The 17,057-nt window shown below is 39.7% G+C and overlaps 1 protein-coding gene across 1 annotated transcript in view; it reads left to right on the forward strand.

The window, feature by feature from the left end:
• The window catches only part of grin2ab (glutamate receptor, ionotropic, N-methyl D-aspartate 2A, b), a gene marked incomplete at its 3' end in the record, with an annotated part of 103,425 nt that overhangs the window by 62,158 nt on the left and 24,210 nt on the right, over positions 1-17,057 (forward strand). Inside the window, exons 5-8 of the mRNA XM_079261435.1 lie at positions 11,387-11,553; positions 11,682-11,816; positions 11,912-12,011; positions 15,093-15,298. Of these exons, the coding sequence (XP_079117561.1) occupies positions 11,387-11,553; positions 11,682-11,816; positions 11,912-12,011; positions 15,093-15,298 (608 nt within the window). The remainder of the gene's footprint in view (positions 1-11,386; positions 11,554-11,681; positions 11,817-11,911; positions 12,012-15,092; positions 15,299-17,057) is intronic.

Raw genomic sequence — 17,057 nt, forward strand, 5'->3', positions numbered from 1 at the left:
GGTGCAGCATTGCATACGTGCATAGACATAAGTGCGTGAATTTCTCGAGAACAAGAAGAATACAAGTTCAGTGCACATATGTCTGAATGCAAGTTTTCTTTATAAGTGTGCTATAGAGACAGCGCAAGAGAGGCTGCTTATACTCGCTGAAAGGGCTTTTGATGTTCGGGCAGCTGCTCAGTTAACGCGTGCACACGTCTGTCAAATCCGCTGAAGTAAATGTGTTTTTTCCATGTTTAGCTATTTTTCTTTTGTTTTCATTTTTTGATCCCCCTTCAAAAACAAAATAGTGCTCAGTCAGTCTTCTTTCTCCTCTCAGTGACACCAGACTGTGCCGGTATTTCTTTCAAAACCACACACGAACACACACATAATGCATTTGTGCTTGCAAAATTTCACAAAGCCCACACGTTCACACTTGAAGAAAAGAAAAATACACAGACCACACACAAAAACAAGAAATGGGGTTATGGAGAAACGAACTGCAGTTTTAAATCCAAAATACAGTGAAGAAGACTGTGTGAGTGAGTGTGCATGTGTGTGTGTGTGTGTGGACATTGAGTGTTGTGGTTTGATCCTGTGCTAATGATCTCCCAGTGGCTCAAACTTCTGTAAAGTGTGTTGAGCGGAAAGAGAGAAAGAGGGAGGCACATCGAGGAGAGCTGGAGAATGGTGGGAAGGAGGAGAGGATGTGAAAGAGAGCTCTGCCTGATCAACATAATCATCATAGTTGTCATCACTAATCCTCTAATACACATTCACGTCACTGTTATTTAAGAGTAACCGCGCTTGCCTCTAACACTACGTACCTATGGGGATTCGCTCGGTTTCCCCCTCTTCAGCAGGAGCCGCCACGTTGGCAAAGTCTGCATCGGGAGCTGCAGCATCAAACCGGCTGGTGACAGAAGGATGGAAGGAGGGGTGGATGAATAGACAGATGGATATAGAGAGCTGGCATGTGATGTGTGTCATACTCGCACTCTATTCAGCACTCGCATGCACTTAAGGAAACGTCAGCAACAGACAGTCAGATATTTGAACTGAAATTTTCCCCCCCCCCCTCTCGTTCCCTTTTTTTATTCAGCGTCACATGGAGGGGTTTTCTTGCATATCTCTCCCTCCTTCTATCTGTCTGTCACTCTTTCCCTCTGCCCCCTCTCCTCTTCCCGCTTTTCCTGTCAACTTGCAGCTCATCTTCTTGCTTACATGGACTGTAATGCACTTTTGTTTTCTGAACGTGTTAGCACTTCCTCTGTACTTCCCTTCACTCTCCAAGTCTTGCCTCACCTCTCTTCCATCCCCCTCCCCATCAGGAAAAGATCTGACTCACTAAGAGGAGGCCTGGTAAATTAGCCGTTCTGTCCTTCCTTTTTATCGCTCCTGTCTCCTCCCTTCTCCTCTCATCTCCCTGTCCAGGTGTGTGTTGCCCAGTAGAGCATGTTCAGTCCCACCCACATATAAGTATATAAAAATACACATTCCCAGATGCAAATTTGCCTGTTCGTGTGTCTGTTTCTCTCCAGGTTGGGTACTGGCTAAGAGGGCGTAGTAGGTAATGGCAGCCATAGCCTATTATCTCTGCTCTGTTGTCTAATAGCCACTGGCTTCAAGCATCTGCCATGTAGCTGCTCGAACTTCCTCAATGGACAGTTTAGCGCATTCGCTAATAAGCACACGCACATTAACACAATCTTCCCCCAAAGATGCACAGCAGAAATCATATACACACTGCCAAAAGTCATTTGTGAACGTGTGAGTACGTGTGTGCATGCGGGGGTGTATGTGGAAGAATTGTTTGTGGCATTCACCACATCTAACACTGAATGCCCCGGCATCCAGTATGCTGTCTTCTCCTCAGGGAGCACTGCTTGCCTTTAATTAGCAAAGGAAATAGATTTACTTATCTGATCTTTGGCACAACTGCTACACAGTCATGTATACACACACACGCACACACGAGTGTATCGGCCTGCATGCACTCATACACATGGCATTATCCATGCACCTATCCATTACCATAGTGGTGGAATGCCATGTCAGAGTGAGAAGCAAATACATTGGATGCTCAGTCATGTGTGTGTGTGTGTGTGTGTGTGTGTGTGTGTACAAGGGAGAAGGGGAATCTGCTCCCATCTAAAGACTGGCCATTGATTTGCCATGGAAACAGTGGCTGGTGACTGTCGTGTGAACAAAAGCAATGAGAGCAAGGGGTTGAATTGGAAGCAGTAGGATGAGGGAAAAGGTGGAGATGGGCATAAAGGAGACCAGTGGTGGTGTGAAACTGGAGGAGGTGGACATGGGGACACACTCTACAGAAACTTAATAAGGGAGAATTACTGTGTTAGCCTGTTGCTGGCTTAACTTATTGTAGCAACAAGATTTTTTTGTGTGCATTTCAGAAAGCGAAATATTGTGTACACTAGTGTGGTGTTTTTGGTATAAAAAGGCTTACACAGACCTGAGTAAGGCTTATATATAATAAATGAGTCCCCTTCAGCTACCGTTTTTCTTTCCTGTGCAGAATTAGGGAATTTTGTTACCCCACCTTTCCCCACAAAAAAAAAAAAAAAAAAACATCCCTGCAAAACCACCTCACTCCTCAAAAGAATTCCTCCAGCAATCCACTCCATACCTTATCCACATGTCTGTGTTGTTCTATAAACTTGCTCCGTGCCATTTAATAAAAAATGCTGTCACAGCTGTAATACGATAAGCCAATGTATGTTTGACCAAAATGTGATGAACTAATATTTTAGTATGCAGTGGGGCCTGCAGCTCATGTGTAACTGCAGAGCCCTCAGTGAAATACCTCATCTCAATCTGGCTTGTGGGGTTCCTAAACCAGCCAGATCTGTTTTTATTGCATTGACACAGGACAAGTGCTCTGACCTCGTCCCTGACAGGCCATCTTGTTGTCATACTTCACCTGCGGCACTTGACCTGCTCAGCACGGTCCCAGCAACAAACATTGAAGTAGTCAGCCAGGATGGGGCTGACTCACAGCTTCCTGCCATTTTTACACCAGGCCTAAGGTTTCTGAAGTCCAACAGAGTCACCATCAGTGGGCTGGGAGAGAAAATGAGAGAGAAGGATTCTTTTTTCTTTTTTTTAACCCAAAGGCACTTCGGCTATAAATATCAAACTGACAATTCTTTGATTTGCCAATGAAGGCTGCCAGAAGAGGGAGGAGGATGCAGGGTCTTGCTCAGTTCTTGAGCTGTTTTAAATTCATTCACCGATGAGGGAAGAGAAAACTGAGGGAGGAATAGGACTGGCTTTGTCATTTATTTCCCGTGTAGGGGGATGAAATAACATTAACATCTCTTTTTCTTTGAAGCTCTATAAGTCAAAGAGTTATTATTACTCAAACAACATTGGCAGCACACAGACACACGCCATATATGGTCACACGGCCTATTCTTCTTCTGCCACACATATACCCGTGTGTATGTGGCTGTCACTGCCTGGACAGATGCTTCGGTTTTAATAACGCCGAGGTCTTCCAGTACCCTGGCGGTTCCTACTGTAATCTCTCCTAAACAGGTGTTGTGATTAGCTTCTGTCGTGAGCAGCATTCTGACACTTGGATAGGCAGGACAAACCATGCACAGACCCATTGCCTGCCACTCTGGGGACAGATTTAACCACCAGTGTCTGGCAAGTGCACCTTTACTCTTGTGTACAATGTGCTTTGTCAAGCTTCTGCTAGAAATTGATTTTCCCTTCCTCTGCCAAATAATTATGTCATTTCTTTACAATATTCTAGTTGACTTTTTGCACGCTGATGCAGCAACATATGTGATAGAGTCAGCAGTGCACTTGAGTGCCTCTTGATTTATGGAGGACAGCTGATGGATTATTCCCGTTAACACAGAATATTTTACACTGAAACTACTGAAAACCAAGACCTCTCATGTCTTGTATTTATCAAGAGATTATATCAAATTTATATAGTTGATTAACCAGCGCAAATGCCTGATTAAGTGTAACAATCCAAAAGGATTACTTTTGGATTATTCTACAGTTTAGAATCGTATAAAGAAATAGATCAAATAAACAAGTTCTGAGTGATATTACAAAATGATCTTCATTAATTTTTCTTTTAATTGAAATATTGTATAAGTAAGATAAATGTATCTGGTTTAGTTGTTTGTATGTGTTTTATTTGTCAGGTTTCTTTTTTTTTTTTATTTGCACAAGTAAACATTTTGTGTCCTTAATAGTTTACCTTTTTAATTAAATACATTATGAATAAAAACATTTACATGTTTGAACCCACAACCCAGACTACAGCTTCAGAGTGATGATTTAAGGATCAGCCAAGCTGTTGCCCTTATAATTTATGTTTATAATGAATATTGACTGCAAAGATCAATACCAGTAAAGGAGCTGTCTGTCATTGAAGCTCTGGTTTCAGATTTCTAAAACACAGACAATGTCAACAGCTACAGTGCTGTATGACAACGCATATCTAACCATAGAAGCATGTGTTGATGTTATTGTGACAAGAACATGTTACTTGATTTAATCTTCTTGTTTTTAAATCACTCATTTAATAATCTCATGCAGAAACAGCTAATCTTTCCTTATAAAAAAAAAAAAAAAAAAAAAAAATCAAAACAGAACAGTATATTAATCATTTTAATACATTTTCAGTTGACTTGTCTGGGATTTTTTAAACAAATAGGAGCTGATGTATTTTCTGGGATAACTAAGATGAACCTACAGTGGTATATTGTATGTTTATCTCTGTAAATTTGTCTCATTTAATGATTATAGGCACTAAAAAAAAAGGTTAAAATATGTTGGAAATTCTCAAAGTAGCACAGCTGAGTGTAAAATGGAAGTCAGCTAATTCACTGTTGGGGCAGAATACTTCCTTTGAGTTTTAATTCACCTCCTTAACGTTTTCACAAGGAAGTTTAAAGTCGTTCAGTTTTCAAAGCTTCAGAAAGAGAGTTAATAAATTCAGAGTAAAGAATATTGAATATTCAAGAAATTATAGCTAATTTCTAATCCACAATATGTCTCTGTGCCAGTGATGGCTTTGTCAAGTGTGGTAATATTTCTATTAATACTCCAAAGTTACCACTATATTATGCAAAGACATAAACAGGCATGTCTAACTGGTTTATCTCAATGCTTTCTGCCTAAATTAGGACAAATTGGGATAAAATAATGTCAAATCATTTCAACTTTTCTGTGGAATAACTACATGTTTTGTTGGAGAAGGAAAATGTGTTTCAGGCCTCAGCAGATGTGCTGTATTGCAGGCACGTTACATTCTTTTTCTGCACGTTTCATTCGTTTTGCTGTAAATCTGTGAGCTTTGTCAGTCCAAGGCTGCGCTGCTGTCCATTACATGCTTGCCTGACTTAGTGGTGAGACCTAATTCTTCACTTCTCTGAGCCACACCATGGCAGTTTAGGGTTTCTGCGCTGTGTTAAATGCTATTCTGTGTTTGTCTAGGGAGCGCGAGAGTGTTAAATACTACAGTAGACCTAAGCACTGGGATTTAGCCCATGTTAAATACTGCAGTAGCCTTTGTTAGAACTGGAAGCCAAGGTCTTCAATCTAAATGGTATAGTTCTCTGTCAATCCCAGGAATGTAAAAAGCTTTCGTCCAGTTAGTGGATGTGTGCTTGGGGACATGTCTCACTGTTTTAAAACTGAAGAGCTTTCGGTGCTTAAAGGATTGTTCCTCGTTAGCGATTGAGGGACTGGGCTTTACATTCTGTTAGTGTCAAGAGGATGTTTTATGCTACGTTTCTGCTAGAGAGGTTATCAACTGTGCTGTTCCTGTTCACAGCTTTCTGCAATGTTCAAGGAATGATGTTAGATGTTACATATGTGACTATTGCATGCACTCATAAAACAGTTCTCTGATGCCCTAGCACTGTTTAGGCACTGTGAAATCAGAGTATGTGTGGAGCAGAATGTGTCATGTTACTGTTTATTGTTGATTAGCTGTTGTAGCATAACTACTCATAACTGTTTCCTTTGACACTGGTCAAGTGACAGCTTCTCCCGCGCTTCACTTAATGTTTTTTAGTGGATTTCCTAAGCTAATTCTTTGTTAGCAGAGGGATTTTGAGCTGTTTGTTGGTGCTTGCGTTTGCAGAACGTCTGCTTAGCATTTAGAGAGAATTAAATCGCAGTACAAAAGGTATCTTGTTTAACACAGTTGCTGTTTGAGAGCATTTTGAACGTTTTACTGGCTCTCGTTTTATCTGCCCTCATTTCGTCCTCCTAACAAACTTGCTATGTTACATGAATCTGAATTACATAAATAATATCAAACTTTACTGGAAGCTCATTAAAATATTTCAATTTAGAGCTAATGTGATCTTCGTTTGTATGGATTGTATAATTGTTTTTCTACAAAACCTTCAGTGCAATCATGCAATCAGTAGTGGTCATTTTGTATTCTAATGACATACTGAATTTTGATTTGAGTACAACTTTGCTTCATGAACGCTCTTTCTACACTGTAGAAGCTGACATGAGAGCTGTTGTGCTTTACGATTCAGTGATTTCATTAAATTTTCCACCAAACCAGCTTGTACTAAAATCTTGCCATTTTTCAAACCTATCTGTCAAATTTTTTATTTTAGTTTGTTTTCTTCTAGGATATTTCAATATCAGTCACAAAAAAGGCATATTGAACAGAAAATCATGCTATCATAGCACCTCTATTTTAAAGTTTTTAAAAAGGGAACTATCTGAATTATTATTTCCTAAATGTCAGCTTTTGGATGTCCCATAAAAATATTCACCTCTCTCCGCCTGCATAGTTGATGAGACAGCCATGACCCAGAGTTCAAGACGGACTTTATTAATTTATAGTTATCTTAGTGGAAGCACCTCCACATCACTTTCATTTGGATTGGACTGCAGTAAAGTATAAGTGTTTCCTTCAAATGTGCTCCCTGATCTCATGTCATACTTAAAAATTGACATGTTAATATGTGAGTGAGTGAAATGCTTACTTCAGCTACATAGTGATGTAAGTGGATTTGATATTCTCAATTCATTAGACTGGCACAAGGAATGTGTGTGAATCTTTTTTTTTTCTTTATAAAAATAAAGTGGTTTGGCAAATTAATATCCTTGATAGTGTTGCAGCTGTAGCTCCTCATCTGCGTATGACCCTGGAAGCTGCTGTGAGCATTACTTTGTTGACACTGAATTTGCCATGCTAGTTTGTTTGCACTTTTGTGCAGGCTTAAGTGGGATGGTACTTAGCAGCATCTGGGGGCCATACTTTGTCAGGCCAACTTAATGTAGCTGCTCCATCCTAACTGACCAAGCTCATTAAATATTAATAAAGCACATTGCTAGCCTCATCATCATCATCCTCCTGCTTCTTACCCACATGCATTTCTCATTATTCTGCATGCAAGCTACTTGCTACTCTTTGTGTCAACTTACAGTATGTCATTTACTGCTCTTCCAAGTCTTTACGTTATTGCTGCTTCGCACTTAGTTGCTCAGATCTTGCTTCCTCTGCCTCCCTTAGTTGTTGGCTCAACGTCTCCTCATGTGGACCATATGGATCCTTTTCTAGAGACATCTAGAAACCCATCAGTTCATCCCTCCTTATCTTGACTATTGATTCTGTACATTGAATTATATTCTCTAATAATTTCTTAATTTGATTTGTGTAAACAAAAGTTAAATTTAACTTGAAATGCTGTATGTGAGAAATGGACAGAAAATACGTGAGGTACTGTCTTGGTTTGCCTGATGCAGTATTTATTGGTATGCTGGCTCATGAGTAAAGCTATATTTTGAGGGCTTTTGTACATGAGCACATGCATATGTGCTGTGTTCCTGCATGTGGATGGATGTGAAGTTCACTGTTTTTATATAATTAATGCAGAGCGTCAGGATTTCTCTAGGTATGTGTGTTATAATGTAGAAATACATTTGTGGCACATGTGTGTGTGCATGCATTATATTTGTGCATTATTCATACACAAGCTTCTTGGTGGACTTGTGTGATTTGAAGAGATGATGCAGGTCTGGGTCAATGTCTCTTTTTTTATACTTTATAATTCAGCAACTGCACCAGCAACTATCATCTTCTTTCACTCCTCAGTCTTTGAAAAAGACTTTAACCTCATTCATTATAAATTCTGCAGCCTTCACTCTTCTCTCTTCTTTAGATTGTGACGGCATTTAAAAGGAAATCTGTGGGTTAGACCACACTGACAGGTATAAATATTAAATATGTTAAAAAGCATGTTATGGACATGTATTCATATAGCACTTCCTCAGCATCTTCTTTAGACTGTAAGGGTCTCGGTTTATGTGCACATGTAATTCCTCACAATTATATTATTAAGTCCTTCAGTCTTAGTTTAGTTATTTCTGATGCACAACCAACAATCTTAAAACTCTAGCTCATTGAACTTTATTTACCAAGCAAACACATGATGCCATAACATGCTTGTTGAACAAAATTAGACAACAAAATTAGTCTGACTTATTTGGATTTATTAAAAAAAAAATCAGTCACAATTCACAGACAGATTCCTTGTTTGGCTAAATATTGCTCTTGTTGTTTGTGAGCATTGTTGCAGAAAATTGCAAACTCACATTGCCATCAAGTGATTTAGCTAATGTGATTTAATTCACGGTTATATTTACAAACCTTGTCAGTAATCCGGTTTTCATAAAATTAATCATTTTTTAAAACTTGTTTAAATCATAATGTCATGTCGTAAAGTTAATGTCATTAAAACCTGCAGCTTTCTTCAGTTCTGGTTTGTTCATGAGCCGATGTCATTTTTTTGTCCTTAGTAAGCAAAACACAGTTTAAATAGTTTAAAGTTAACAGATTGACTTGATTGGTGGAGAGTTTCTTGACCTCTTTACTCACAATAACCTCCTGGGTTTCCTTCACATTCTTTCAATTTTAAGGAAACATTTTCTACTTCTGCTGTGATCCAGTCAGTTTTGCTGTTTTTGACTAAGTCCCAGTAGGAAGTTTATCCAGCAAAAGACATGCAGCTGATTCCATCTTCTCTCTCTCTCATCTGTGAAAACTAGCCACCCCATGCCACCAGAAGCCAGGCATGCCCAGATCATCAGTCATTATGCACTTCACAACTTCATGAGTCATTCCAAGCCTTCGTAAAACCTTTTTTCTCCCGTTATTCAAGCGGAAGTTAATTTTATCTTCTGTCCAAAGACTGAAACTCCAGCCACCCTCTAGGTTTTTAAGATGCTTTTTGGAAAAGTCTAATCTTTCCTTTTTGATTCATGAGAATAATAAATGGTTTAAAAACTTTGCTAAAACCTCTGTATTAGTTCCAGTTAAGTCTCCTCTTCATGGTAGTCTTGCATGATGATAGGCCCCTGCAGTATTCTGTGGTTTTCTAGGGATTTTAATGTTGCAGGAGCTGATTTATTTTGTTTGTCTGACTGGAGCAGACTGCAGATTTAAGCATTCCTGATGTATACATTAACTTTCTTCTCATCTTCTCTGGATTCTTTCCTGCTTTGTAGATGAAGAAATTCTAACAGTCAAACTTGCCGGTGAAACTTAGTTTGAGTTACAGTCATGAAAAAGAGGGATAAAAATGAAAACACAGATTCTGAAACTTCTCCAGTTTAAGGGGAACAAAACCTAAAAAACTGTTCTCATCATGTAACTTTAACCTGACTACTTTTTAGTTAACAGCTAAAGTAAAACAAATAATTTATGTGTTTTATGTAATCAGTAATCAGTAGATGGTATAAACTGGGGATTCATTCCATGAGTTATTCTCATTTGACAGATGACTGACTGCTTCATTAATCAAATTGATTCTGACATGCAACACTATTATACGTGAAATTCATACTTAAAACTTAGAGATACATCTTCTGTGTGTTTTAGCTAGTGTGCTGATTCTTACTGCTATCTGGTCAGAACTGAGGATGCTCCTGTTGCCGCACAGGAGGATATTTTTCTCCTTTTATAAGCCCAAGTGAAGTATAAAGCCAAACACACACCTACAGTCACACACACACACATATAGATGAAAACAGTAAGATAGATCTTTTTGAAGTACAATTTCATCCTCTCCCTTTCCCACTTTTCTCCCTTTTTGTAGCAGCGAAGTACGAGAAGTTAAATCTCCGAGGGGCCTGCTTTAAGTGTGTGATGGCCGGAACTGAGGGATTTTTGTTCAACTAAGGGGCACAAGTAGAGCCGCAATATAAGTTTTGCACGCATATGTAAACATACACATATACACACATGTATATAAACACACACAATAACACAAGTGAGGATGTGGGCTGACAGATGATTCTCCATGTGTGCTTCTTGGGGCTTTGAAGTTTAATGTGTCACATTACTGGCCTCTCCTAAAAGGGTGTTAGAGCATGCATGTGTGCATGTGGTATCTCCATGCGTAAGAGAGAAAGAAGGAGACATAGCATGAGAGGAGTTTTCATGTCGGTGTCTCCTTTAGTTTTTCTCCACTCTTCTCCTTTTTCTTTTTTTGTAGGGGGCATCTCAATCTCACTCAACACTGGAACATTTTTCTCCTTCCCATTCTACCCCTCAGCCTGTTTTTTCCCTCCCCCCTGTCTGCTCCCCCTCCCTGTCTCCTCGCTCCTCTCTAGTGGATGGGCTGTGTTGCTATTTGTTGTGTCTCAAGGGGGAAGCTCAGATTACTCTTTATGCAAACATACATTCTGCAATCATTTGCAACTTATTTCACACTCACTTTGGGTTTCATTCATTTTAATAGCTGCTTTGGTTTTGGTAGTGCTTATTACTGCCTCTTCCTCTCACACATGCCTTCACTTTCCTTCCATCACTGAGACTAAATCATTTAGCTGAGCATGGCATTGTGAATATATGCTGCAAAATCATTGACATTTGGAGACATAGTTTACAGAGGATGTCCTATGATTTAAAATTGGACTGCTTTAAAGTACATCATATTTTATGTAAGTGCAGTAAAATAATGTTCAATATTCCTTTAAATCTTTTACGTAAATCACCAATAAAGCACCACAGAGCATGTGTTAGGAGGCATGGTGTCTGTATTAGGCTCCATTCCCTTTCGAAACAATGCACAGCCATTTGTTATTTTGGCTACTGAGTGCTGAAGTGAATCAAGCCTGTGAGTTATGAGGCAGTTATCTCTGACCATTAGGCCTCCCTGATGCCAGCAGTCACTCTCTTGCAGTCTTGTCTCACTTGTTGACTGAATCTCTTACTCTTCCTATAGCTCCCCTCTTTTTCCCATTTCACTCCACCACTCATCGTTTCTTCAACACTACTTGTGCTTATCTCCCTTCCTCTCTTGGTTTGCACGATTGTATAACTAATAGGGGTCTAATTCTATCAGGTTTTTGAGTCCTCTGCTGCGTGTCATTGCAGGATGAGAAGTCCACTTTCTTCCAGTTTGGTGCAGCCCTGCAGCAAGAAGCTCTGCTCATGCTCGCTATCATGGAGGAGTACGACTGGCATGTTTTTTCCATCGTCACTTCTAAGTTCCCTGGGTATCAGGAATTCATCAGCACGCTTAGGGTAACTGTGGATCACAGGTAATGAATATACTTTTTCACACATACACACAGACAAATATATGTTGTTTTTCATCCTTAACCTCTATTCATGGCTGCTGACAAGATTAAGTACCATGTATATTTTTTTAAATGGTGTATTGTTACAGCTTTGTGCGCTGGGACCTGCAGAGTGTGGTGACACTAGACGCTGTAGATGGCGACCCAAACTCAAAATCACACATAGCCCTCAAGAGGATCCAAAGCCCTGTTATACTACTGTACTGCTCCAAAGATGAGGCTGTGTGAGTGTTTGTGCCTTTTACTTTCCTATGCTGCCTGTGTCTCTTTTTACACACTGCCAGATTTCAGCTGTGAATGTGTCTCCTCCCATTGGCAGATATATCCTGGATGAAGCTCGGTCCTTGGGTCTGATAGGAGCTGGTTACATCTGGATTGTGTCCAGTCTCACCACTGGAAACCCAGACTTTACCCCTGAGGTAGTGAAGTCCCAGATGTTATGACAGCTGGGCTCTTTTAAGTGGTTTGAAAAGACAAGAAGTGGTTTCTGTTCTAGGCTGCCGCAGATCATCTACTACCTGTCCTATATTTCTCCTCTTAATCATTTTTCCACAGCTAGAATGGCAGACTTGATGCTTTAAAGAAACATAGCTTATCTTATATAATATTTTTTCTTTTTGATATAACAGAAGCTGTCACTTTTCATATTGCTTTTCTCTGCGCCTAACATAGTTTGCTGAGCCCCAAAAGGAGGATGTTTAATAGCGTAACATGCACTTTCTTAAATATTGGACGATATTTTTTTAAATATCATCCATCTAAATTAGAAATGTTGTTTAAATAGCACAGAAATGTTAGAAAATCAATTAATGTTTATTACACAACGGATATGCAGACACTATGCAACATTACTTAAATGTCAAGTGATTCATAATTGTGTCACCCCGAAATTGTTGCTTCTATATAAGTTGATAAGTGCAGTTTTTTCCCCTGTTCCCCCTCATAGACGACATCACACTACAATAAACGTCTAGAAAAGCTTTTCAAAATGTGGACTAAGACAGTCTTTATAAAAATTGTTCACTTGTGATACTCTAAATGTATTTGTATTTTCCCACCAGCCAACTTGCCAGAGCATGGTTATAAAATTACCTGACTTACTGTAGCTTAGAGCCACATGCAGAATCTCTGCATGTCTGCTGCAAGACGTGGAAAAGACAGGCATGACTGTGACACTTCACCAGGAAAAATGATATGGAAAAGTGGCCATTTTAATATCTCCTGAAATAGAGCTCCATCAGTAATCAGGAATAATGGAAAGAGCCATAGTGCCATTAATCAGAGCCAAAATGGCTGCCTTTTTAAAATAATGCCTCGCAGAGTGTGCAGGCGAATGCTTAAGCCTTGGCACAGGGGTTATCAGTGGAAGACTTTGACATTTTGTGAGATTGAGCACCAGTGACAACTCATACAGTGTAAAAGACACAGCATGATGTCATCTTTTCAGGCAGAAAGAAAGCTGCTTATTCGTCAGCACAAATCTGCAAAGTTAAACTATACTTGAATAATATATAAAAAGATGGAGCGTATAGTTTGGTGAGATAAGAAGCAGGACTTTCTTCTACACGTTTCCATTAAATTATATACATACAAATACATGAACATAAAAAGTCACTCTTTTTAAATTCACTAATTAAGTTACTAATTAAGTTAATTACATCCACTCATAAGTCATGTTCACTTCTCTTTTACAGTCAAATTTGAAAAAAAAAAAAAAAAAAACCTCTGCCATACACTAAGGTGCTTGGAAAGCATATATATTATATATATATATATATATATATATATATATATATATATATATATATATATATATATATATATATATATATGTATGTATACAGAGTCCTGGGAGCTTGAGGGTCCTACGCAATATCTTAGCTGTTCCTAGGACTGCACTTTTCTGGACGGAAATGTCTGATGTCTCACCTGGTATCTGTTGGAGCCACTTCTCCAGTGTGGGGGACACGGCCCCCAGTGCTCCGATCACTATGGGTACGACTGTTGCTTTCACCCTCCAGGCCTTCTCCAGTTGAGGCCTTGGTACTTCTCCAGTTTTTTCATGCTCCTTTTCCCTGATATTTCCATCATTGGGGATGGATACATCGATCACTACGGCTTTCCTCTGCTGCTTATCCATGATCACTATGTCTGGTTGGTTGGCCACCACCATTTTATCTGTCTGGATCTGGAAGTCCCAGAGGATCTTAGCTCTCTCATTCTCCACCGCCCTGTAGGAGTTTCCCATTGGGACTTGGGGGTCTCCAGTCCATATTGTGAACAGATGTTCCTGTAAACTATGCCAGTTACTTGGTCATGGCGCACCATGTTTTCTTTGTCTGCTAGTATCTTGCACCTGGCTGTGAGGTGCTGGATTGTTTCAGGGGCTCCTTTGCATAGCACCTGGGATCCTGCCTGGTATGGTAAATCTGGGCCTCGATCGCTCTGGTGCTCAGGGCCTGCTCCTGTGCTGCCATGATTAGTGCCTCTGTGCTGTCCTTCAGTCCAGCCCTCTCCAGCCATTGATAGGACTAGTTAATATCGGCCACTTCAGTGATCTGCCGGTGGTACATCCCATGCAGGGATTTTTTCCTCCCATGATGGTTCTTCCATCTCGTGTTCCTCCAAACTCCATTGTCTGAGACATTCACTAAGTGCTTCATCCCTTGGTGCCCTCTTCCTGATGTATTCGTGGAGCTTGGATGTTTCATCTTGGATAGTGGCCTTGATGCTCACTAGTCCCCCGGCCCCCTTCTTTGCCCTTAGTGTATAGTCGCTGGACACTGGGCTTGGGGTGGAACCCTCCATGCATGGTGAGCAGCTATATGTATATTTGTTTATATGTATATGTAGGACAGCGTGAACAAGATCTGGCACTGATCAGTGGAAACCAGGAAGGTTTTATACTGAAGAAGCTGTTGATTCAAACTGGACAGGTGGTGGTTGGCTTACTGATTCCAGGTGTAGAAAGAAGAAGGGAAAACAAGAATAACAGGGGATCAAACTGAAACAAGTAGACAAGCCAAACATAGTAACATTAAAGTAGAGCTAAAAACACATTAGACACCAAAACACATTAGACATAGAATTAAATCATCATATTTACAGTATGTTTACCCTTTTTTCAAAAATCTAATTTCCTTCTGCTGTCATTTGACTTGACAGGGGAGTTTATTCTAGAGTCATTCATGATAATGACAAACTTATATAAAAAACTAAACTTTGTAAATCAGATTGACGGATTTATAGAGATAAATTTAGATTTTTTTTTTTATTAAAAGGAAACACCTAAATGTACCATTCAGTTTATGAACATAAAGTCCACTTACACTTATATAATCATGTGCTACAAGGGATTTCAGAATGACACATGGAACCAACCACTTGTCTGTGTTATACCTCTGAATACATATCAGTGTTCAAAAGTTGGGGGGAATCATGAAGTAAAATTGAGTCTTGTATAGCATATGTGCTGCTTCTTACATCTCCTCTTTTCTCAGGTGTTTCCCCTAGGAATGATCTCTGTGTCCTATGATGACTGGGAGTACCCGCTGGAGACACGGGTGCGGGATGGGGTGGGCATCATTTCTTCTGGAGCCACCTCCATGCTGCGGGAGAAGGGGGAGCTGCCAGAGGCCCAGAGCAGCTGCTACAGCACGGCATCAGACAGGAGCCCAGGGAAGCTCCCACCTAGTGCCCTGCGCAGGTGTGTGTATGTGAGTGTGATAAGTGTAAGGAGATCAAGGTCTAGGGACTTGCATAACTGTTTGTCTTTGTGTGTTCAGCAGTCTTACGTAACTCTTTTTAATGTTCTAATGAGAGGGGTAGTGTGGAGAAAGGAAGCAGAGATGACAGTGATGTTAACTACTGTGATTTCTAATGACATTTAACAGTATCGGCTGCTGTGCGAAGGTTTGCTCTGTTTAAAAGCCTGTTAGGATTGTTTAGATGGGAGACACAAAATGTGAACCTCAGGCAGACCTCCATGTTGTTATTGCCCTGTGTTAACTAGAGCCTAGTGAAGCGTCTGGTGTGCATTTTATTTCTGTGTGTGCACCTGCTTCACATCATATCGGGACTCGCTGTCATTAAGTCAGGATTAAAGCAGATTTTACTTGCTTTGTTCTCTCCCTCTCTTTTTTTCTTGTTAGATGGCTTTGTGGGTGGCACATATATGTTCGTCGATGTGTGCTCACGTTTATGTGCACAAAGGATTTGCGAATGTGTACTCCTTCCCAAGTCTATGTGATGAAAATCTAGTCAGTTCCTTCAAACAGAAAAGGAGGACACAGGGGCATGTGTGCAGGCACAAAGTGAATATCCACAAATGTAAATGCACTATCACAGGACTGTTAGTCATAATGCTTTCTGTCAGGTTTGTGCTGTGATATTGTGACTGCATCATGAATATGAAACTTGCAGTGGCTAAAATGTGATTATAAATTCAGACGTCTATACTAAGCTAACTACAATGTAACGGTCACGCTGCTACGCTCTGCACATCTATAGTGACTAATAAGTTGCCTCATTAGAATAAGAGCCACAATGTGATTTTCCCTTTTATTATCCCATTTTTCTCCCATATTATACCATTACAGCATAGACACTTCTGCTGTTGTTGACAAGCTGATTCAATATGTCTCATATATCTCAATAGAAACTAAAATATTTTTCCTGAGAAACCATGATGCGCTCTGTCTACATTACCTCATCTGTTTATTCATTAGGTGGAATTTGGATATTAGTCAAAAACAACTCCAATTTTTGTGATAACAGACAGGTTGGATTTCGCCTGATTTAGAAGGTTTAGTGAGGCTGTGATCAGAATTGTGCATACATCAGTCTGGATTCAGTCAGTCCGCAGTGTGCATATAAACAGCATGAGGAGGAAATGAAGGAATAGGACAATATAATCAGGCATTTAACATACTCTATCGAACTTGCTGGATTCCCTGTCATTCTTGCTTGACAGAATTATTTATTATCCTACACTTTAGCTGGGAGTGTCTGGGCTTCACAAAGGGGCAGCTTGTTGTTGAGGTCTGTCCTTTGTACATTTGAAAAGGTTATTCTTTCCGATGTAACCAGTGTACCATGCAAACCCCTAAGCTGTCACTTGATTCTGGGAAAAAAATGCTCCCTGCCATAAAAGAATTTTGGAAGAGCCCGTCTTTATTCTTTATTCATGCTTTCAGAAAAGCAATCTCATAATAGCTTCTCTAAGAATTACAACCAACACATAAAACAACTCTTGCAGGAATTCATATGTTGCTACTTAACAATCCACTTATAATCATGTATAATTTAACTTAGTTATCTAGAAATCAGTTAACCCTTTTTAGTCTAGTTATACGTTTTGATGTAACAAAACTTTGAAATATGTCCTAATATGAGCATGCACATCAATAAAAAGTGAATATACATGAAAATATATGAATATATATGAAGTAGAATTTGCTCATTGT

The sequence above is a fragment of the Telmatherina bonti genome, assembly GCF_933228915.1.
Source record: "Telmatherina bonti genome assembly, chromosome: 3".
NCBI classification, from domain to species: Eukaryota; Metazoa; Chordata; class Actinopteri; order Atheriniformes; family Telmatherinidae; genus Telmatherina; species Telmatherina bonti.